The sequence below is a fragment of the Platalea leucorodia genome, assembly GCF_965183815.1.
Source record: "Platalea leucorodia genome assembly, chromosome: 5".
Taxonomy (NCBI): domain Eukaryota; kingdom Metazoa; phylum Chordata; class Aves; order Pelecaniformes; family Threskiornithidae; genus Platalea; species Platalea leucorodia.
Window position 1 is genome coordinate 87,069,661 of NC_138827.1, and position 25,331 is coordinate 87,094,991.

General features: G+C 38.7%; 1 protein-coding gene across 1 annotated transcript in view; it reads right to left on the minus strand.

Annotated features, from left to right (window-relative positions):
* CNTNAP5 (contactin associated protein family member 5) overlaps positions 1-25,331 on the minus strand; it is a gene marked incomplete at both ends in the record, with an annotated part of 289,753 nt that overhangs the window by 41,090 nt on the left and 223,332 nt on the right. The window contains 4 exons of the mRNA XM_082312477.1: positions 2,875-3,093; positions 5,202-5,372; positions 5,574-5,701; positions 14,737-14,893. Of these exons, the coding sequence (XP_082168603.1) occupies positions 2,875-3,093; positions 5,202-5,372; positions 5,574-5,701; positions 14,737-14,893 (675 nt within the window). The remainder of the gene's footprint in view (positions 1-2,874; positions 3,094-5,201; positions 5,373-5,573; positions 5,702-14,736; positions 14,894-25,331) is intronic.

A 25,331-nucleotide genomic window follows, 5' to 3' on the forward strand; every position in this document is an offset into this window, starting at 1 on the left:
TAAAGTATGTTCCATGCCAACTGCCCCTGTAGTCAAATTTTACAAATGTCCAAATTTATTTTATATGTTTGATCTACTCCCTATATGTGTATATAACTCCCTAAAAGGAAAAGACACAAAACCTCCTCACATATGCTGCGTATAGGCTGATGTCTCTGAAGCAACAGGAAAATAATCGTAGTTTGAAAGCTACAGTAGATCTCCATTCAATCATCATCATAATGCTACATGATACTAATATAGTTCCTTCATCCCAAAGGATCAATAAATCCTTCCAGAAGATAAATAAACTAAATTAAATTTTGACATTGAGCCTTATTTATGAGATTTACAAATTATTTGAATTGATTCTGGAGAGGAATCAAGAAAAAAAAAAAGGTTATATCTTAATGACTAGCTACCTCCAGTATAGAAACAAAGTTCCATGTTTAAGTGGAATGAAATAGGGAGATTCAATCAAAAAATATTTGGAACATTTTAAAAATAGCAAATCATGTCAGTTATATAGATTATTAATTAAGAATGTGCATACTAATTGTGGAAACCCCTTAATCACTGTCAGTACGCAGAATGCTGCAGAAACAAATATGTTGTGGGTTATAGGGGGAGTAGGGAGTAATATGTGCTGGTGCTTCTTTCCTTTTTACAATGTTGTTTATGCATGTATTTTTCAGATGGGATAAAATTCATTCTGCATGGCTGAGGTATTAAATCAGTTGCTTCCTATTAGAGACTGGAATGAGACCTTCAGTAGAGACAAATTATGCCACATCTGTGTATTGTTGGACTTCTGCCACCTTTCCCTGGAGCACCCGGGGACAAACAGTGTCAGAATCAGGAGGCTGCCCAGGTTTCTATCTCTTCTGACTGCTCTTAGGAAAACTCAGGAAGTCACAGACAGTTTTGGCCTTCAATATGGTATAGCTAAGGGCTGAAAAAGCCCTCCTAAAAACATTAGGTTTTCTGTCCCTTTTGTTCAGGGTTCAGTAAAAGCGTGGATGGACGACTGAATGCAATTTACTGCACAGTGAGAACTTCTCACCTCTTGGCTGAGATAAAGTAACTATTTCCTAGAGTTTACTGTAAATATTAAGTAAAATCAGAGAAAAAATTAGTTTGGAAGTCACTGCTAGACATCAGCTGGTCCAACCTGTTCCTCAAAGCAGGGCTATGTTCAGAGGAGGTACCGATTCACTTCTCCACCAAGACCAACGGGACTTTTTCTGCACAACTGCTACCCATCCACTCAATCCCCAGCTTGTATGGATGCCTGATGCTATTCTGCACCTAGTGCAGGGCTTTGCATTTGTCTTTGCTGACAAGGTTTCCTGTTGGCCCATTTCTCTGTTGAGGTCCTTAACTACCATGGATTTCCATGATGCAATTCATCGATTATGTCACTTTAAAATCACCATGAAGTTCATTCAGGTAACTTGTTTATTTTGCTGAGGCAGAGAAGCAAGCTTATAGGCTGATACTTCTTTTCAGATGTGAGATGGTAAGCAGCTGATATATATGACATATCTGATAGATGACATGATAAATCCTTCATTTTTACTCCTTTAAAAAGACACAGCCAAATATTTGCAAATGCCTATCCAGTCATTAAATTCTCTAAGTTTCCTAACTGGAAACAGTACCTTGGTGAGATTTCTCTGATGTTTCTAAGGTGTCTAGCAGTTCAACCCTACTACCTTCAGGCCTGGCCTCCTGCAGAACATGTTCTTAGGATCATCTTAGCATTTGAGAAACAAGTGATTAGCAGCATACTTCATACCAGAAAACAGAAACCTTGCACTGTGACAGTCTTAATCCTCCCTTCTGTGAGTTCAGTGAACTTTCCTCTGGCTGGGTCTACCAGAGAACATTTTAGGTATAAATCAACACCTATGTGGGAAGGACTCCTGGCCACTGATGCAGCTATATCTATTTATTAACAGATTCATTCCTTATGTTCAGAGCCCAGTAATTACTGCACACCTACACTATAAAAAGCTCAAATAAATACCCCAAAATCTTCTTAAATCAAAGGGTGTGGATACATGGGTAAACGTTATTAAAATGAATTGACAGTTTGAATTTTGCTATAGCATTTCAACTAAGTAAGAAAATCTATTTTAAGGAAAGAATCAGTAGTTACCTGAGTGGCCTTGAATAACAAGCACGTTACAACCCATTCCATCACTGAGCGGATTACTCAGAAAGACAGTGTTTGAATATAGAAAAGGGAGAAGTCCCTTTGTAATCCCTGATCATATTATCAAATACAAGCTGGTCCCAATCTAGGTTTCATTTGCAAGGGACACAGGGAAATGAACTATATGCAGAGATTTTTTTTCTTTTATTTTTTCTTTTTTTTCTCTTTTTTCCCTTTGAAAGATCACCTTCAGTTAAATAACTGTGTTTGTTTTGACTGTGTTCATAGCTCTCTCACACATGCTCTCTATGGCCAAATAAGGGTTTCAGCAGGCATACTTGAAGGAACAGACTTTAAGACCATACTGTCATTAGGCTTTGCCCCAGAAACTTATATGACAAATTTGTGACTTTTACATTGCATCTAAAAAGAGAGATCACATTTCCTATACAAATTACACAGCCAGTGCTGGACAAGAAGAAATACTATGAATTCTTTGGCAATAAATATGTTTCAAGCAATCTTAGACCCTAAAAATAGTATGGTTAAACCAGGGTTAGTGCTTTGAGTGTAAAGGCAGTAGTTTGGGTTTACTTTATGTTGCCTATGCAGGAGTGGAAGAAGAGAAAGCAGAATTAGGTCACCACATGCAAGCTCAATGGTGAAACAATAGCATTACCAAGGTATGGACATAGAAATATTGCATTTATCTACAGAAACCCTTAAATGGTCCCTACCTACAAATAATTGGCTGTTGAGCTGCAAGCGGAAGTGCCCCTCAGCAGGTGCCTCCAGGACCTTCTTGGGGAGACCATCCACCTGCAGAGAGGTTTGCTTGAGGTTCCTCTCCGCTCGGACATAGTGCCACTGGTTGTCATTCAGGGGTGTGGGAGACTGCACAGTGGCTTTTGTGGGGCCATTCCCGACATCTATGGAGAAGGTGATCTCTTTGGGGGCTGGAACAGATAAACAGATGTGAAGAAGAAGTAAAAGTCTGAATTAAATCATGGTTTTGACATCAAGAAATCTTACATAAATATAGGGTCCATTAACTTTTATGTCAGCAAATAGTATAAGATCATTTACCTCCCACCTCCTACACAGCAGCTTATACATAAATCTAAGCCTGCAGCCTCACTGATCTCTGCTGTGATTATGCTTGGCTTTGGGTACCCATCTTTTTTGCTATAACAATTACAGTGCTCTAGAAATAGTAGTTTATTCTCTTTTTGAAGTAAAAGTGCCAGATACTGTACAAAAGTCACACAATGGTAGCAAAAGATTTTGGACAAATAATGCTAAGATTGGGGAAAGGATGAAGGAATTCTTTCTGACTAAATCTTTCAAAATGCATGTACTTAACAATTACAGAACTTGGCTGGAAATAGTAGGAGAGAATCCTACAAGCATTCATTTGGCTGAATAAGCCTGACTGGGAAGCAAGGAAAAACAGATGAGCAAAACTAGTTCATTGGTGATCCTAAACTAAAGGGGCATATGTAACACATGTCCAGAGATAGTAAGGCTTCTAGAAACAGGACAATAATTGAAAAACAACAGCCATATGAAGGAGCCCATCTTGCTCTGCTGGAAGCCTGAAAGGGGCCAGAACTTTTTAACACTCTTGTTACCAATTATTTTTCCTTTTCCTAAAATGCTAAATACACCAGAAAGACCAAGGACCAGGTCCACAGACTGCCCAACCAGAAGGCTGTGGATTGAAAATTCATAAAAACCTGTTATTTCAAGCCCAACAAATTGGATAGGTCTGGTTTTGGAAGCTGATGCTTAGACAGTTAAGATAGGAAACACTCCATAGGGATAGACAAAGATCTATTCTGAGCCCCTGCATCTGCTCAAAGGCTGTTTCCCTTCGAAGCAGCTGGTCTGTGGAACTTCCTTGATACAAGGCCTTTAGGCTGCAAATTCCATCTGGCAGAAAGAAACACAACACCAAACTATTAATGAGAAGCCTAAGTTTAAAAGACAAGACTTTCCCCAAACTTTTAAATAACTTATTTCTCTGGGACTACAGATTTAACACACATACAAAAGCTTTCACTAAACAATCCTCCTAGTTGCTTGAAGTATTTGTTATATTTGATATCAGAATGACATTTTTACTTCTATATCCCTGAGAACAAAATGCAGTACACTGAAGAACAAGCAAGTTGGGCTTTGATGTGCAATTAATAGTAAATCATACCTCATTACCTTGTGATAATGCACCATGACATTTACAATTGGTTTAATGAATCAAAGGGCCTCGGGGCCCTGTTTTATTAAATTTTATGTTGGGGTTATTATAAACATATTATAAAATGCATAGCACTCAGTTTGTTTTTCCTAAGCTTGACAAAATTTGGAATACAGAAGTCATATTTCATGTGAAAGCCATGATACCCTTTTGTCACTAATAAATATTTGAAGTCATCAGACCAGGAGTGAGGCAAAACCTCACTAATTAAGTTCCCTGCTACTCTCCTTTATATACTGAGCAACAGTTGTACTCCAGTCACTTATTAGATTTTGAAGTATTCAAGGGTCATTACAACTGTGACTGACTTATCTTGCATTAGCATCCTGTCCTTCACAGACTCTCACCTCATAGCTGTACCATACACACTGAGTTCCTCTGAAACAGTAGGGCTGCATCAGACTGGGTATGTTGCTGATACAGAAATAAAAGTAACCATCAGAGTGGTTGTATTAAATATTTCATCTTTCAACTAAAATTACAGTCTACAGGTACATCTAACCGGTAGTTTTTTCTCTAAAGAGAAAAAAAAAATTAATATCAGTGTTGAAAAAATAAATTCAGTCACCAGTTTGTTTAACAAAGATAAACCTAGCCATAACAAGATTAAGTGTAATGACCAAGGCTATACAGGGAAACTCTGACAGGAGAGGTAGCTAAGTCTAGATTAATAAGTCTTTATATCTCCATCTTATCCTCTTCAGGCAACTCCAACCGTCTCAAGACAGAAGAAAATATGTCCTTCCCACTTCCCTGCACCTGTCAAATTGGGCAAATACACCAAGATTTCTCAACGGTGAAACTTACAGCTTATTTCGACTCGTATGAAGTCTTTAATTCCAAGGTTTTCCAAGAACACGCCAGAGACGGCGGTAGTTTTGAAGAAGAAGGAGATGTCTGCGCTGACCTCGGCATGGAAGGTGGGGAAGTGCAGGTAGGAGGCCTCTGTGTTGAAGGAAGCGGCGTTCCAGAACTGCCCTGCAAACACAACCCCCTTCTCTATAGTTAATTGGCACAGGGCAGCAGCTGCGAGCTGCATGTGCAAAGCCACCTTTCATCAGATAAATACGTTTCTTTTAAAAAAAAAAAAACCAAAAAAAAACAACAACAAAACCAAAAAGAAAGGGGGAACATTCTGTACCTATGGAAATTGAGAAGAGGAGAAAAGCTAGTACTCACTGTCTCCATAGCAACGCAAAGGGCCGATTTTCCAAGCAGCCTCAGAATTTGATCTATTTGTGTCAGTGATCACTATCTGAGTTACAGGCAAATGGTCTTTGAAAGCAAGGAGGCCAGTATCATTTGTCCTGGATTATAATAAACAAACAGAGACAGATTAACCACAGACAAAATCCCCAGCATTCCTTATGCAAGGCAATATTTGAAAGATGCTTACTTAAAGATGAAAGGTCTTTTGCAGAATTACCTAGAAGACTTGTGACCAGTACACACTGCTTAAGATATATACATGCACAGGTATGCTCTATGCTCAGACATAATACCGACCCCAGAAGATGCTGTATTTGGATAGATGATGCTGTCTGTTATGGACTGTAACTGTGTTTCAGTTGTGCAGAATGATTTTGAAGCCGAGGCAGAGTGCTGCCGTTCTGCCCAGTGGGCCTTAATGTAAACTGGGGTCTACAGAGTTTCCTCAGCAGGATGAATTTGATGTGGATCAGGTATAAGTCCAAGTTTGCATTTCTGTTAAGTTAGCTGGAGACAGATAATGGCATTTATGCTGGCTTTATACTTTATCCGAGCAGGAAGAGGACACCCGATACCTGATCCAGCATGCTGTTAGCACAGGGCAGCCAGACAATACCTGATCCAGCTTCAAGATGGCTGGTACACAGCTAACTCGGCACACTGTGAAGACGGTTGAATTGGCAGAGTGAGTTTGCACTGAATCAGCCCTTTGCATTATGTGCCTGTGGAAATTTGGTTCAGCAACTGAAATACTAAAGGCTGATTTACTGCATTGTCAAACTACAGTCTCTTGTTTGTATCAGCTGGGTTTATTCTTCAACTGCAACTAACTTACACACGGCTGCTAGAAAGGAAGAGAAAAGAAAGAAAGATTCCTAAAGGATCATTTCTTTGTTTTTACTCTGAGTGTGCTGGGCAAACTGTTGTCCGCAAAATGCAGCATGGCATTTCATGGCAGCCCTCTGGTCCCTAAGCTGATTCAGCGGCTTTGACTCTGGCAGGTTATACAGAATTGCATTCATCCCACAGTACTTCATGAACTGAGTCCCTCGGGCATCCAACTATTGACTTTACCAGAGCCAAACTCCCTCTTGAGGTATTTCTCTATTGATTGATTATAGAGAGGTGAATGCTACCGTATCTTATCTCCACAGTGATGAGTTTTTTCTTCTCCCAGCTCTTTTTCTCAGGGTTGAGGTCTGCTGTGCATCTGGGCATGTAAGTCTGGCAGAGCATCCTTCATGGAGACGAATCTCAATAATTTTGGAGAAAAGGATCCCTACCTCTGCATGGCCCAGCAATCTGCATGCAGGGTCTGGACTCAACTCACCTGTCTGCTCAGAGGTGAAAGACTACATGCTGCACACGGGGATGGCAACAATGACCGGATCCAAAATGCTAATAATCCCAAATTTACACCCATTGCTCTTTCAGGCAGGTATGACACAAAGCCTCAGGAAACAGGTATCACTTTTTGAGCGATACCACTGCCAAAGGGTCTGACATCCCAGGCAAGATCCCAGGCTACCTATACGCTGCTCGTAATACCACCTTCCACAAATGTACCTCTCACTATAGTTCCAGCTGTGGCAAGGGACACGAGACTTAAGCAAAGAAATAATAATCAGGGTGAACACGGCAGCTGTGCTCAGGATGTTTGCTTGGCTAAGTGCTCTACTGTGATTAATGTTAGAAAAAATAGAAGGGGTATTTTGATCTTTTTGATAAAGGCTGCATACATTTCATTTATTTTTCATTGCTTCTAATTGCATGCAGCACAGTTAATTGTCTCATAATTCCAAGGGGAAAAGGAGAGGTACCCTCTCCGACCCTAACATTTTTTACTTGCTTCAGTGGGTGTCTGACATGCAGATAATTACAGACAAAGTGCAGCAAGATGAAATTCCTATACATGAGGCAGAGTGATGCCTTCACTACAGACTGAGAAGAAAAAATACCATGTATGAATCAAAAGTACATGGTCTCCAAATCTCTTCATGGAGGTCTCTCAGCAGCACACCCATATAGCTTATTGTATCAGTCTTTCAAAGTTAGTGTAAATGCTCTCAACAGATTATGAAACAGTTGTAACAAAAGCTGAACTATTTGAGTATTTCTTAGGAAGATAATTAAATAAGGTGTTTCAGTGGGCAGAAGGAAGAAGAGTAGGCAGAATGAATGAAAGGCAGAAAGAGGCACAGAAAGAGGACATAAAACATGCAATATACACATGAATAACTAAGCTGACATTTACTTTTTTTAAAATAAAAAAAAAAATCACAAAATATTTAGGGAGGTTTCCTGCAAATTTATTTTCATTCAAAAAATAGTGCAGTCTTTTGACTAGCTATGATCAGCATTAAAATAAAAATCAGTATCTTCCTACAGCTACCGCTGAAGATATCTACAAAAAAAATGAAATGGTGACATTTTAAAGATATCTATTCCACATCTCTGAAAACTGCATTGCTTATTAGATATTTCGTTATATTGCATGAAGTTCTTTTATATTGAATTTTATGACTCAGTTTTTACTAGTTATATGCCAGTGTCACAGAAAACTTTAGTAGCATAGCTCAGCTGTGAGAAAGAAAAATATTCTAGAACTAATAAAAATCTTCACTTTTATGCTAATGACTTGAAAACTCAATCAAGTTTCTCTTGAAGCTCAAACAGCACATTTTATGTATTTTGTTCTCTCACACATGGAAAAAGACTTGTGTAAGGATATGTATTCTTATACAAGCAGAGACTGAAATAAAACCTATCAGAAAAACATTCTACCCTTCAGAGAATGTGTTAATGACAGGAACAACATACCTATTGTTGCAGTTTACTATTACTATTTCATGGTGAGAAATCAAGTTTTTGGTGAAAAGTCAACACCTAAGAAGTTTCAGCTGAGAAAAGCGGAAAAGAAATTTGAAGACACTATGCAGGCCCTCATGGGACCTGAAACTTGAGTGTCTTAAATTCCTGGTATTCTCTAAGTTGAACTTATTTCAGACTACATTTCTTACAAAGCACCACAGTTCCTCTTCTCTTTACGTGGTACTCCATGGCAGCCTCTCAAATATAGTGTATTATGCCTCAGAGAGGAGCAAGAGAGCCTCGTGTACCTGTACAATAATTTCTTGGAAGCACTGCTCTAGCACTACAAAATACAAATATTCCAGGGTTTGGACAACACATTCAGAATTTTGCCTGAAGGAGGCTTGGAGATGACTTTTAATGTACTACAGTTTTCAGCTAAAAAGTGCTATTTTCTGATAGAAAGCATCTGCACTATGATGTACACATATCTGATTGTCTTTTAAACAAAAATAAAACCTTGTTAGATTCATTATTTTTGTATTTGTTCCCAGAGCTAGTTTTTACTTATATGTATTTTAATTTAGCAGTTCACGTATACTTGAAACCAGATTATATTTGGTTTTCCACAGCTGCTTCTCAGGTTAGCCAAAACCACTTCTTTATTTCTCTTAGCAGGTTTCACATAGCACTCAGTGACCACTTCCATCGAGCATGCCTTTTGTCCCATGCTATGGTCCGCTTCTCAGTATTGAGAACTATGGATGGGTCTTGTCTGCAGGAGGGTCCTGGAGGGTGATGCTCCTTGGCTAGGAATGTAAGTTAAGTCCTGATTTCACAAAAAACAAAGCAGGTTTTATGCCTTTCCTGAAAGGAGTCCTATATATGCAGAAAATGGTACAAATAAATTAATAAACCTGGGAAGTAGACCTTCTGTTTACCTGACTTGGCACTCAATTCACCACAAATTCAGATGAAAATCTGAATGTTTTTCAGAGGGTGGAAAGCACCCTCAATGAACAGATGTTTCTCTGAGCTCTTTGCATAAAGGGTAGTATCAATTTGTACTTCCCACAAGCAAAACCAAACCAAAACAAATCCAATAATGCCCTTTAAATTAAATCACTGAAATATTTTTATAGGTATTAAATACAGTTGGATGCCATCTATTTATCTGTATCTGAAGATTAATGTCTGTATCTACCCAAAGGACTTCCTCAATAAGCTATGAGGCATGTTACGCGTCAAACAAATGCTCTATGTATGGGGGGAGGGGGGTGAAGGAAAAAAAGAAGAAAAACATTTTGCTGCAAGTGCAGCAATGCTAACTGTAATAGTGCAGCAACCAGTTACTTTAAGATGTAGCGCAGATAGTCTTACCTGTAACGGACAAATAACTATTTTGATGGTAACATTATGAGACTATTTTTCTTCTTCCTGGCTACTAATAAAAGCATGCTCAAAAAAATCTCACTCTATGGTATCCTAACAATGTAAGCCATCATAAATTGGTAATCTCTAGGTAGCTGTTTCCATATTTTTTCTAACAGATGGTAGAGCAGTAGTGCCATTAAATATAATTTCTTCTCATATGATCCCCTATTGGTATGTTTTCTTTTTTTACATTAATGAAAACTCTGGTGGGGTCTGAGCCTCAGTAGCTCAGATATTCAGTACAGATTTTCATGAATACAGTACGTTTGGGGAAAAGAATACTATCATCAGCAGATGTCAATGAACAGCATGAGGAATAGGCCAGTGAAACAGACTTCCATCAGAGAAAGTTTGGACATATCACTAATAATCCAAAGGAATACCTTTTAATTGCTATCTTACCCACCAGCTGCATCCAAAAATGCTTTACTGGGTACAAATGCAGAGTCACGATAAAGAAAAAAAAACAGCAGCAGAAAGGGACATACCTAATAGTTGAAGGCAAGATACAGTAGCTATATTTTGCTGAATTAGAGAAGAGGTACAGAGAAAGAGTTTGGTAATGATAGTAATGAACTGATTCCTGACACCTCAGGGGCATGCTACAGTCAGCTCTCTGCAGGCAGCTTTTCTAGTTTGTTGACAAATGCAGTCATGAAGGCAGATATCCAAGACAGCTCTATACAGGCCAGGTCACCTCCGGCAGGGTTTATTTATGAGCTCACAGGCTCTGCGGAGTTGCCTGCACTGCTTCTGGGGGAACGGATTCAGTGCGGGATAGCGGCTGAGCAAACAAAACCTGTCAAATCTGGGCTTGTCAGTGGCTGGGTTTCTCTGCCCTGCTCTCCTCAGCCCTTCCAGTTTTAGCATCCTGGCTCTGGCACAGCTTTGCACAAATATAGCTTGTCCAAAGAGGGCTTCATTCACTTCTATGTGGCTTTGCTCCTTCTAGAACAAAGCTGGATGTACTTAATATATCTCTGGGAACCAAAGTGGGTCTGTCAATAGTAATATCCCCACTCCTTTTTTCCCCCCTTCTTTTCATGTTCTGTGGTTTCCTTGTTGCTTGTAGCACCCCAAAGGCATGGTAAAGAGGTGAATGTGTGTTACTCTGGAAACTGGAAGACTCAAAGGCTTAGTTCCCTAGTGAAGAACGCTGTTCTGGAAGATAAAAGAGGACGATACTCCTACAATTTGAACAGTAAGACAGCTTCCTGTACAAAATGACTTCCAGAGATGCCACTCTTTCTGTACAAAATAAAAAGCTGTAAAGTTCTCAAAATTCACAAGGTTTCCAGGTGAATGCAGTCAGTAAGAAATAGGTTTGGTTTGATGACTGGCATCAATCAAGTGTTTGCATTTGAAGTAGAAAATGGTTTCCATATGGAGAGACCGAAGTAGCAAATGGACTTCAAGACAGTCATGCACCACCATGGCATGAAAGAGGTTCCTCCCATTTAAATGAAAGATTTGGTAAGCAGCAAGACTTTCATTGCCAAGGCAAGAGAATTTTGCTTGAGATGAAAGACAACCTGGGAGAGGTACTTAAAGATCCAAAGGATCTCTAGAATGGACTTAAGATAACACAACCCTGTCTGCATATCAGAAATGCTTTATTCTTTAGATCAGTTTAACACCTTTCCCCAATAATGCCTGCATCAAGAATGCATCTTCTGTTTGAAACAGGGCATATCTTTTGAAAGACAATCGCTTTGAAGGTAAGTGCTTGAAGCTACGGTAAATCTGTCTCATCTATACATAACTTGTCCCAACAGTTAAGTATTCTCAGTGTTGGGGAAGTGGAAGAGAAAGAAAGAAAATATTTTATGAACTAGATTTAGCTGTAGCTTGCAGCCACTGGATTTCTATGAATATTTCCACCCACTAGTAAGAGCTTTCGACAGTCAAGAATCTCTCTTTTTGGAGGCATGCATAAACTACAGTCAAGTCACTTTTAACACCTTTCCAGATCCCTTGCTTGGGTCAGGGCAGCAATTTATGCCTCTGCTCCCTCAGCAGAGGTCTTCTCCCATTCTCCAGCAAATACCATGAAGATGCTCCACTATTCCGCAGTGGCAGAATTAGCTGTCATTATGCTGCAGAGTTTGGAAGTATGGTGAGGAGCTGGATGGAAACAGATACTTTTCACTAGAATGTTTTAATAAAAAGAAAGGTGAAAAATACAAAAGCCTTCCCCATATAGCATGCAACCAATTATATTCCTGTTCATCTGGCCAGCATAACTCCAGGGGGACTAACTTGGTGTTAAGAGCCCAGAGATAGCAGCTGGCTCAGGTGTCTGCTTAGATATCATTTAAAAGTCAGCATGCCTAGAAGTGCATATTCTGTGCTGCCAAACACCTGGTTCAGGACTTTTTTCAGGTCTGTTTTCTCTTGTTTTCCATTTCTTTTGCTGCTCTGAGAAATTAGTAGCTTCTTCTGCACCCAAGACTTAGTCTAGGGAAACCAAATCAAAGCAAAATCCTAAGTCAGTCTCCTCTTCAGAAGGACGCTTCAGCTATTCTGGTGAGTTCTTACTGTGAAGCTGCAGTGAGCAGCATGATTTATCTAAAAGGAGCGAAAATGATTTTCTGGTTTTCCACTCTGCAGCACCCATTTTATTTCATGCTAAGGCAAAAAAAATGCGTCTACAGCTGTCTTGCTCCTTCCACTATAATGTATAGCAGGTTAAAGTCACAGTTCAGATCTCAGCAGGTTTCAGATTCAAATGCTCATTATGTATCAGGGGGTCAGTGTTCTAGCAGAGAAACACAAAAGCAATCTTCAAGAGGCATGAAATTTCTTATGTTTAGAAACTCTTTGTAAAGGTCAGGGATTTTTTAGCTTTTAAAAAGGCAACCTGCAATTTAGAATACTACCAAAGTCCAAATTTCAAATGGATTAAAAACCAAAATAAAACACTTGAACCCCTAAACCAACAAACACTAGGCAGTTTAGCTGAGGAAACTTCTATGCATATCCTGTTGTTATAATGAAATTAGGAGAAACAAGTAGCTCTGTGAGCTGCCAAGCTAATGAAGCATGATTTCCAACATCTCTCTCCCATGAGGTTTTTCCAAAATCTAATAAAAGTGTAAGCTTCCTTAACTTCCTTCTTGTGGGTTTTAATTGGCTTTTTCCCCTCAGCCTGGCATAAATTTTCATAGAATGTGTAATTTCTTATACTTTTGAGATTTCTTCTCCTCTGTTAGATGTTTGAAATGTGTCTGATTGTTCAAAATCATTGGGTGTAGGGGGAAAATGAAGATAAACACCCACAGCATAACTCGCCTAGGTCTCATTTCCTTAGGAGACTCAGCTGAGACATAAAACAGCATTTAGCTTTCACCTTACATTGGTTTGTACAATCTAGTGGTGCACTGCCCTGCAATCTCAGAGTACAGCCCCGGTGGTCTGCCAGCGTAACACACCCTGCTCTACTTGAGTAGCAGCTCACCGAAAAGCAAAATGTGTATTACGAACAGAGCCAAGCACCAGTAAAAACAGATGCTTTTGATGCTCATGTGCCATCCTCACCAAAGTGCTTCTGATAACCAAACATTAAAGATAGATTAACATGTGCAGCCAGGCCTTTCTATACAAATCTATACAAATCATGTTCATAAACCAACATTTACATAAAGATCTTCCTGAAGAAATCCCCTTACAGCTATGATTTTTGAAAGTGAATAGTGACTCCAGGGATATGAAGGGTCCAAGCGAATAATCATATTGTCTGGAAATAAGGCCCACTTGCAAATGCCACACGTTGAGCAACCAAAAAAGCCCAACACTTACAGTGACAAGTCATTTCTGAATTTTTTTGTTTGTTTGTTTCAAGACCCCTTACAGTTCCTTTCTACTCATTCTCTTTTAAGTGAAGGTGTCACAGGGGTAATTTGGACACTATTTCAAACACAGTAGCCTATTACAGCAAGACATTTCTTGTCTACTTCCATTATTCGTAATTTCTGAACTACTCGAGGTTAAAATATATATTTTTTTTTTTAGAGAAAGGGCAGCAGCTCCTATCAGTGAGTGGTCCAGAAGGGAGAGAGGGCGAAGCGGAGTTTCCACATGTATTTTCACAGTGTTTCAAACTGTACTTTCAACAACACTCATCTGGCATTTCTGTCCCCTCCAACACAAGTATGGAATTAATTGGAAAGTTCACCAGCTAGCTCTCAGCTGCTGGAGAGTCTCTCAAAGTGCAGAGAATGGGAGAAGGTTGCGAGGTGGCCTTTGCAAATTCACGTGGCATCAGGGCACAACAAAGGTCCAAACCTGAGGAAGGCTTTGAATGTTCACACTGTAAATCTAAAACTTCCTATGGAGACTGAACCAAAACCTACAGAAGCCAAAGGAAATCTTTCCATGGACTTTAAAAAACTTGGGACCCAATGTAAAAGAAAGTTAAGGCACATACAGATATACTGTCTCATAAGAAAAATGCAAGTCTTTGATAGTACAGTTTTCTTGTTCTTTAGCTGTCTGTACCTGAATTTCGCTGTCTCTGTCTGAATTTTCTGCTCTGATGTGTACCTATGCACCAGCCTTCTAGAGCCTTTATTCATTCAATGCTCCAACTGAATCAATGGAAATTTTTAAACAAATAAAACGACTGGATTTGGCATTGAACAACAGAACTTTTTTGAAGACAACCCATCCCAGCAACCTGCTTCAGCCAGATATCTTGTCTTTGGTTCAAATAAGAAATTTAAGATGAAATCAGAAGTCCAAATTCTAGTTTGACTTTCATTCTCATTTGATCATACGCAAGACATTCAAGCTTCCTGAGCTGTGAATCAGAAAAAGATTTAAGCTGTCTTGCCCTACTTCCTATCCCCAGCTCTCACACAGACACTACTACACACATTAAAATTATTACCATTCTTGTCTATCTGCGTCACAGTTGCAAAAATATCTCATATCCAGACAACTTTCTTCCAGTCCACATGCACACTGTTGAATGCCGGGAAGAGATCCTCCCCAGTAAAGATGCTTTTCATTGGCACGGCCAACCCACCAAGCAAATGGCATTCCATCTGAATGAAAGGGAAAGAGAAGGGAAAAAAAGAGAAAAGAGAAAAAGAGAGAGAAAGAGAACTTGATAAGCAAATTTGATTATCCTGAGAATGAAAAAGAGAACGGAGGTGGACATGTTAAATAATACTGAAAGAAAAGATGCGAACTACAGGTGAAATAACAAACCATAAACTTTGCCCAAGTTCGATTTTATGGAATACGTTTTGAGAAAGCAACAGCTCTATGGTAATCCCACTTGGCTTGAGGAGCAGATGTTTTCCCCATAGGGCTCATGTGCCAATCACCCATGAGAACCTGGGCGCATTTCAGCTGCAAAGACTTTTGACATGCGAACCCAACACCACTGTCTGCACCAGCTGTGTCCAGTGTTTTTGTGTGATGCTAGAAGGGAGATCTGATCACTGAAGGTGTCTGAAAACAGTTCTCCTGCCATGATTCACACTGCACAGCTGTCTTGAACCACTCAGTATTGGCCAAGGACCTCTTGCAGAGTCTACCCATTATGAAGGAGACTCTAGCTCTTAGATCAGGATTTTTCACCTTAAGACTTGTATATAAAGAGCAAAAATCTTCAGGAATACCACACAAACTGACCTATTACTATGGGCTTAATACAGTTCCTCTCAAAACTAAGACCAAAATTTGTATCAGTTTCTAAGGGAGCAGGACTAGGGATTTTAATGTGCTCTTCAAGGGTGGAATTTGCAAATGCAAAGCTCCATAAGACATTAAAACATCCTAGATTAAGGATTCAGGTAGCAGATAAGTGGGGAAAAAGATTTCCCTACTTGGGAATTAATTTGTCTCTGTGAAGTTATTTTCCGTCTACAGGAGCTCTAAGATCTATGTATTTATATAAACCAAGATAGTTTTTGTTTAAATTTCATAATCCGTTATACATAAGGCATTAAGTATTAATAGTCAGATACAGTAAGCAGATTCAGATGTAATGAAATCCATGGATTAACATTTTGCTAAGATTGACTTTGTCTTCCAGCTCAGATAACTTTTTCATTGACTTCTTAATCCTTAAATCGAGAAATGTAATCAGTTACACATACAGGTAGATGGCAAAATTTAGCAAAATTGACATATCGAGACTTTTTGATCAAAGGAGCTTGGAAAAATAAACTGCACTGCTAATGTAGAAAAATGTATCAATTTATTCTTCTGCTTTACTAACATTAGTAGGGAGTATTCCTCATTATATAAAGCAAGAAAGTCTAAAATATGAAATGCAATCAAGGTTAACTGTAGAGTGTAAGGGACTAATTAAAATGAGTTTTAGAATCACTTCGCAAAATTAATTCATATTTGTTTTCCTTCTAAGCTTAGACTGCTGAACTGTAAATTCATGAAAAAGGAAAATAAAAATAGGAAGAGGAACTCCATTCTCATGATACCAACAATTAAGACATGATGAGTTTGACCAATACCCAGTGGTACTCATTAGAAAAACACAATTCAAGAACATCTAAGGATTCATCTTACAAAAATGTGCACACTCATTTTAGGTCTCATATTATTGTCAACACCTTTATGTTTTCTTTCTTTTCTTTTCAGCTGATTTTCTTGCAGAAGTTGATTGCTGTGGCTGGTGAAACAGGTCTATACTATATTATTGGGAAATTACTTGGTAAAGCTTAGAATAGTAATGTTAATTGAATAAAAGGGTGATTTGTCTAGAAGCTGAAATAGATATTATACAGAAGTGCTTAATCTAATTTTAAAAGTGCCCATTCTGGAAAAAATATTTAGATAAAGATAAATCCTTCAGGCCATCAGCAAATAATGGTATTCATTAATCAAATTCAACCTGTGTCAGATTCTTTTGGCAGAAACCATTATATACTTAAATACAATAGTGGAATAAGCAATCCTTCACAGCAATTAAGAATGAGTAGTTTTCTGATGTCTTCTTCAGATCTGTTGTTATTTGTTTTATCAAGCAATACCAAGCAAACACATACACATTCAGATTTATGATATAGACTAGGGAAGTGGTAGAAGCACCACAGTTTGAGTCATTTACAACTAAATTAAATACAGTGCTAAAAAATAGAGCGTTCAACATTATAAGGAACAATCTTAGATCGTCAAGGGAACAAACTATATAAAAACAGTGTCTTTTCAAAAATTCTATTTATTAGGCAGAGTTCTGCCACGCTTTACTCAAGATGAGTAAATTTTTCTCCCTAACTAGTCCCTTAGAAATCAATTGTAGTATTAAGGAAAATTATGCCCTGATTCTTCAAAACTGTTTTCCACGTGCTTAATTTTTAACACATGAGAAATCACAAAGCTATTCAGCAAAGCTCTTAAATCTAAGGTACTTCAGCAATATCTGAAGTGTTTAGGAATTACTGAATCATATATTGTATGTCATGTACCTGTAATGCTGAAGTAATGTAGTATTTCACTAGGAATCAATCTACCCGTGAGTTCTTTCCAGAAAGCTTACACCGTTATACCTTGGCAGAGCTGGAGGGTGCCCTGCATTGAGATTGAGTTTGGCCAACAGGTGTTGATTTGGATTCTTTCTTCTAAGCCTGTAGATTTATTACAATATCTCTACTTCCGTAATCATGGTATTACCATTTTTTCAAAGCATTATCAATTCCTCACCACCTCAAAATGAATTAATTTCCTTTCTGCGGTGAAGCCATAGACAAAGTCAATGATGTTAATCAAGGAGTTAACGTGGCCCCATAAACTAATGGTTACATAGGTTAGTAGAATTTCACTTTAAAATTTGTAAGATAAAAAGTCCATTTAATAAGAAGTTCTGTTTATTTCATTTAATAAGAAGTACTGTTTCTTCATTCTGTGCTTACTTTGTACCTAGTAACACATTATTTAGTCAAAAAAGGTAGTCAAAAGCTTACTGCACAAATAAAAGTATGATTTTCTATGCATTTTTATCTATTTAGAACTGAAAAACAATCTGCTATAATAAATTTATTAAGGTTGTCTTTGAACTCCATACTATGGTTCTGAAGGAGAATATGTGTGAAAAAAATCCCAAACCAAGCAAAGCAAACAAGCCCCAAGTGACTGAATTCACCAGTAAAAGAACAAAGACCAGTTTCTTTCAAGTGATTTCTTCCTGTACTGCTCATGCTGCCTTTGGAAGGTTTTAGTTTTGATAACAAAATCCTCAAAAAAGGCAAAAAAATTTTATTTCCTGCAGAGGACAATAACCCTTTCTGTGATGATGCCTCTGGAAGCCTCTACAAACACCTGTGATATTTACATCACTGTTTTTACCATAATTTAATACGGTATTGAATAAAAGAACCGAGCAAGCAGACAGTATTTTGTATCAAACCAAGTACTGCTACTTGTTCACACTGCCAGGCACAGGCTGTAGAAGGTAAGGTTGGCACAGGTCTTCTGAAAGTAAAGAATAGGGGGTCTCATCTTCAGCTGATCATCTTGATGTTTCCCTCTACCTGTCTCCATAGGCCAGTCCTTTGTGGTCTATTGGTCTATTCAACAGCTACTGCATGTATCTATCTGAATAGCCAGGTAAGACTTTGGAAACCCTGGCATATACAATACTGAAACACATGGACAAGAACTCAGTTTTTCTCCATCCAGCAAGGCATAGAGAGTAAGCTCCTTCCAGATGTCAGTTCTTCAGCAGACCTCCAGTACCTGCTCTATCAATGCGCTTAACTAAACTGTTCATTGTTAGTTCTCTGTATGAAATCAGTTTCAGCAGAAGGAAGGCTGGCACAGACTGTACAGTTCACAAGCACAGAAGCTGAGGACTATGAAGAGAACAGCAGACACACAGAGGTTGTTTCCAATGATCCTAAGAAAGAGATGCAGATTGAGATCAAATTCACCTGCAATGCGTATCTGGCTCTTCTAGTGACAAGAATGGCTGAACACGTATTCGGTGTCCCTCTACCAACTTACAAAATGTCTGTCCTCTTAAATCTCCCTTGAACTGACAGTTCTTTCATTTTCTGTACTAGAAGGCATTGAGATCTCTAGCAATACAAGTTATTTTTAAAGATTTTAGGCTTGCTCATGTTTTAAATGGCAGAGAATTTTTTCAAAAATTATTTGAATAGGCACTCAGAAGCTGGAGGAGGGGGAGAAGCAGAATATTCCAACAGCATTTAGGACCAAATTACTATGTATATAAATCCCAAGCAAATTCCACCGACTCAGTTTACCTTTATATAGGCAGAAAGTCTTAGCATTGGCTTATACAGCATGACTTAAAAAAAACCCATGCATTTTTAACTGTATTATGTTTAAAATATTTGTCGAGATTTGTCTGCATCATTTTCCAGGTGGTTCTTGTTATTGCAACAAACAAAAATCTAATGATGGAAATATAACAAGATAAACCGGATCCCTTGTTAAACATCTGTGCTGTATAAACCTGAAGTCTGACCCAGTAATTATATACCCCTAACACAGGTATGGCTTTTGGGGTACCCAAGTTACTGAAACAGGTCAGTAAAAGGTCTTTTCCACCACAACAGCAAGCCAATTTATTTGTATCTGTCTGTTGAAACACTGAAACCATATTGCATTAAAACAACATTCTTTTGGCATTCTTCATGTTCATTTTTTTTCTCCAAAATCAAACTGAGTTAAGCAGAACTGAATTTGTTAAATCTTACATCTAGACATCTTACTGATGAAAATGTAGATTAATTTACATCTATGCTGTTTTCTCTTAAAAGGAAAGATTCACATATCAAGAGATAGTGAAAACTGGGAAAATATTGATTGTAGAATTGCATTAAGCAATCAAAGCCAATTCTTTTCTACCGCACTCAAAAACTTAAAATATCTGTTTGCACTACCCACTTCAAAATATCGAGTCCTGCAAATGGCTCACCTGATACACTGAACATTATGTGAAACAAGGAGTTAGCAGATTTATATATATATGTATATATATGTATGTGTATATATACACACATGCATATGAGGCAATTTCAATCTGAATAACTGAATCCAGAGGCCAATCCAGATTACAAATTATTATCTCAGCTAATCCATTTTTAAAAGGCTCTTGAAAAAATGGAGAAAAAGGGTAAGAGAGTGAGAACAGGTGAAAACTGACTCACTATTTTTTGTAAGAGTTTACCAAGGTCTTGTTTTCCCATGCTTGGGTTTTTTTTCCATTGCAATGTTTTTCTAGCCTTTTTTATCAGAATTTTAAACATTAAATTGAAGTAAAACTAAATTCTTCCCCTTTGGCCTTTTGAACAAGGGAAAAAAAAGCGACTTTTCATAAATCAGAGAAAAAGTGTTAATAATAATTCCGGACAAAATTATGAACAAATTGGACAAATATTCTGTATTTAGTGGATAACACAAAATTAATATATTCTTAGAGGCTGTTCGTTCAGTGAAGAGGTCTATGGTGTTAATGACTCTGAATCTGTATTGGTTTAAATGACAGTGCACACCTCTGGGAGAATACATTCCTAACACAAAGTGGGGTGAACTCAGGCTGTGCTGCATTAACCACAATGTGCTACCCATTCTTTGCAGTGGATGCTGAGATTTAACAGTGAAAAAAGCTTCTCTCTGGTTTATAGCCCCCAGTGAGGGTCTCATGGCTCTGCCCTGGCCAGAGGGAAGTAACACCCACCCCCAAGGTGGCAGGCTCTCTGCACTTCACAAACAAAACCCTGTTTTTAACTCAAGATCAGGTTATCTTAGAAAAAATGAATATATGTAATATGGACGAGGGAAAAAAGGAACCCAATGACATGGTTCCTTTGAACATTATTCATTGAGTGAGCCACCAAGTCATCCAGTCGTTTTTGTACCATACTACTCTGCTTCCATGCGGACACGCACCTGTTTTTTCCCTGGCTCTTCTCTTTTCTGTACAGCCATAATGACTGTCTAACATTTCCTCCCTTTTACTCAAAACCTTCCCCATGGCAATTGTGCAATTCAGTTTTATTGTCCTTTTTGTTTCTTAAAACTGTAACCCACGTACCACTGCCCTAATTGTCAGAGATGACAAACACGACTGTGTTGAAAATCATGGCTGGTCAAACACCACAGCAAGACTGATGCCATTCTCTACTGAGTAGCAATGGTGCCAGCCAGTGTTGTTAAGACTCACACTGAATTTGATTTTGATTTCTGGTCATATCCTGTAACCCTTACTCAGAGCAGCTATCTGAAAGTGGAGTAGTCCTGCTAATACCATTGGACCTACTCCTTGGGCAAATGTTACTTAGTCACAACGTCTGTCCCTCCTTTTAAAATTATTTTGTTAAGTGTGGTTAGGAAAAGGCAGTACTTTGCTGACATTTTCTTTCTCGTTATTCAGGTTTGCTGCCAAGGTGCACTGCTTTCATACAGAGTCCCAGGCTGAAGTAATTGCTTAAAAAAGAAAAGACAAAAAACCTGCAGCAGCATTTGTCTGCATCTGTTTCTCTTAAGCAGAGGAACTGCATCTCCCTCTGGAGCAGCTGTTATCATAGTGTGCTCTGTTCTTCCTGGAGTTGTTAAGATATTCTCACAGATGAGAATGGGCAGTAAGAAGGTAAACAAACATGGACCTTTGCTTCTTCTAGATTTAACAGGAGGCTAATGAGCAGAACTGCTGAGCTGCAATGACCGAGTTGTGCCATCACACACTAACAGCGCTTCAGTAAAAGCAAAATCATCATCAACCCTTTGAGAGACAGATTTGAAGATGGGCATAAGGATTTCAGACCCAAACACTTTCATATGCTGAGGAAGACTGAATCTACATACAAACTAAAATTTTATGCCTTGTGAATGTGCTGAAGGCCAAAGAAGGCTGAAAATATTATGAGTACTTGCATTCTCCTCTGCCAGCTCAGGCTGGGTTGTTGTCTCAATAAATTTCTGGCCAAGTGACAAGTTTCCTGCAAGATGCAAGTGGGACTCCAGCCAGAAGCAGAAACTATGGGAACAGCTGAAGACATGCAGGTTAGAAAGAAAAAGCAACAACAAACCAACCCCAAAACAAAAATGCAGAGAAGATTACAGCTTTTAGGGACAAATGACAAAACAGAGAAAATATCATCTTTGAATCTTCAGGAGATTTGTTGAAGATGGACTGGATATCCCACCCTGTTGAAACAAAAAAATTTATCTTATTTCCTTTATCTCCTGCATTCCAGCTCAGCTTGACTTCAAACCTGTCCGTCTTGCTTTCAACTCCTTTTCCTTTTCCATATTCCCCTTTTCTTTTCCCATTTTCTCTGTTTAGCCTAATTCATCCAGGTAAATTCAGATAAACAAGCCCTGCATTACCTTAACAGACAGGCTTATGACATTGATGCATGTCCTGCCACATCTTTACTCTGTGCTGGGACCAGAAACCCATCAGTGGCATGGATTCAATTGCAAGTGAATAATGACCATGGATAAGCCACAGTGGGCTCCAGAATGACCCTGCCTGGGCCAGAGGAGCAGGTCCTGCTCAGCAGGTGTCTGGACTTTTTTTCCTATGTCATAGGTATAGCCACTAAGAATAATGGCAATAAGAGGATGCCATCATTCGCTGCCCTCACACTGCTCATTCAGCTCCTATGTGCTCATTCTCATCCTCTTTCATCAGCACCATCTCACCTATTTCCACTGAAAGGCCATCTCCTACAGTGGCCCAATACAGTGCCCAGGACAATGGTCTTTGGTTCTTAATCAGTCCTTTTGCATAAGTATAAAAATAGCTACTGAGAGTAAATAGTAGCAAGTGCTGAATTAATGAATTAATAAACAGAAGATAAACCAGATCATGTCATTCCAGGTCTTGTGAAAATGCAATGGGGTACTGAAGGATCATACGTGATGAAGACTTGGGGTTCTCTGTATCTGCAGCAGACCAATGCTCCTCAGTGGCTCTCTAGGGCTTGAGGAAGACAACATGAGTGACATTCACAGCCACCCTGTATGCAGCTAGTAACACATCCCAGTCTCTTGACGTCCTACTGAAGTCTTACCCATGTTATCTTACAAGCTCACTGGTTGAGGTGGCCTGGTTTTAGATCACCATATACTACATGGACTGGGGGAAAGCATGAAAGAGATGAGTGAGTTTGTAAGTTTAGACAAATCAGATGCTCTTCTTCAGAGTTTTCTTTTTAAAGTGTTTTATATGGATGTGAAAGGGCTACAGGGTAAGGAGAGACCTCTGAACTAAGGTACCTTACAAAATATTGTAAGGTGAGAGAACTAGTTTATCACAGCAGTTTTTGTTCTTAAATGCTATTTAAGTTTTCACAGAGGAAAGCAATTTCAGAGCCTAAAAATAACATCACAGAGGACAGTGGGGAATAGTTGAAGCGTCAAAGACTACGAATGGTGCATCAAACCGTAAACCAATCATTTCACAGCAAGAAAACTTAGTATTCAACTATTATTCATGGAAATGTTGAAGTGAGACAAGAAGATTTACAGAACTGTAAAAACTACATTCCGAGGAACAGTCCCAGGAAAGACTGGCAGGAAAAACACTTTGCAACTCAACCATTCAATATTATTTTACAGAGATAAAAAAGGCAAGATCCAGCAACTGGTATAAATACACCTGGCTCCAGTGAAATCAGGGTAGTTGTGTTGATTTGCACTCACTGAGCATCAGTCTGTTCACAGGAGGACAGAATGGTTGAGGCTGGAAGAGACCTCTTGAGACCACGTAGTCCAGCCCTCCACTTCAAGCTGTTCTGAAACAGATTCGGGTTGTAAGAATTCCATAGACAAACTCTGTGTCCGTCACTGGGACATGTAAAAGCACCATCTGCTGGTATGCAGCGACTGAAATAAAGGTCTGAAGGATTTATTTTTAAAGGGGGTAAAAAAGGAAAATTAGTTATATATTTGACCCATTTATTCTTGAAAGATCCATAGCCACAGCTCAAACCCTTGGGACTGGGCATGGATGAAGAGTAACAGAGGGGCCCTACCTGCAGCACTTTGCACTCTCAACGTGGTGGAACAGTGGCACTGTACAGCAAAGCCCCCAGCTCTGCACAGCTCCCAGCCTCATGCATTCTCACCTGCCTACCAGCCAGAGCCCTTCATCAAGAAAGTCCACAAAACCCGAGGTCTACAGCCTGGCCTAATGGTAGTCTGGAAGCCAAGGCATAACTTGGAGCAGGTTGCTCAAGTTTGTGGAAACAAGTCAATTGGAGTGAAGTCAAGTGGAATGAATACAAGGTTTAATCCAATGCTTGCAGGAACTCATGGAAGGTTTGCTGGATCATGCTCACAGCAAAATGCAATTTGATAGACTAGAAAAAGAAAATAGATAAAATGGGGACATTTGGGACATTTAATAGGAGACTGGATAAGTTACAGAAAAACATGCTGTGGAAAGCAATCTTTGCTTGGTCCTTTGGGAGAAACTACATACACTAATAATGGTTCTTCTCCCCCCACTTTATTTTGAAAAGTGTCTGAGTAAAAATGGAATTACCTTACTCAACAGAACTGTTTCCTGTATATGCAGTTTTAACTACCAGCATTAATAATGAGAAAAGTATCCTTATTATTTCTTTTTTTTTCCCTCCTGCTCACATTGCACCAACACAGTCACTAGTGACTGAAATGAACTGTCTTCTGATTTGACAACCCTCCACAAAAGACAGATTAATTTTGTTCCCATTGTACTTGCAATGACAGCTTCTAGGAATAATAAAAACTAGATTTGGGTATAGAGAATCTTTATTAGCAATGTTGATTCACGAAGCAACGAGAACACACCTTGTCTTTCAGCTCCCAGGTTAATACAGCATGGCTGACAGTTAGAGAATAACATCTATTTACACGGAGGGAATCTGATCAGAAAGTCATTGGGACAATGTCATTTCCACAGAGTGCCTTTTTGAAGTGTAACCACTAACTGGTTCCTGTAAGTGTCTGATAAAACTACTGACTTTCATGGCTTAGATTGATCTTAAAGAAATCAGAAAATATCATCAGTAAATATGCTGAATTTCTGACTGGAATAAAAACAGAAAAGCAGTCTTAATAGAACATAAATTAGAAGAGTTAACAACATATTGTTAATCACTTTGAAGATGTAATCCCTAATTAAATAAATGAGGGGATTTTCTTAAAACTGATAATAGCACTCACAGATATTATTGGGATGGTGCTTCTGTTTTGGAAAGAATCCTTCAGAAAATGAGAGGTGAACATCTCAAGTTCCCTGTAAAATTAATTGGACAAATGAGCATTTTCAGTAAGCGGGAAATCCAGTGTTATTCCCTATGCAGCTTTATATAAAAAGCCAGAGTGTGGCTTTTTTTTTTTTTTTTTTTTTTTTTTAAAAAAGGCAAAAAAGCAGTATATTTAAGTTTATGCTAAACAGCTGAAGAAGTCCCTGTGCAGAGCATGCAGAGCTGTACTCTAAAAAACAAGCATTGTAAACAACCAGAAAATGAAACCAACACCTGGAAAAGACTTTAG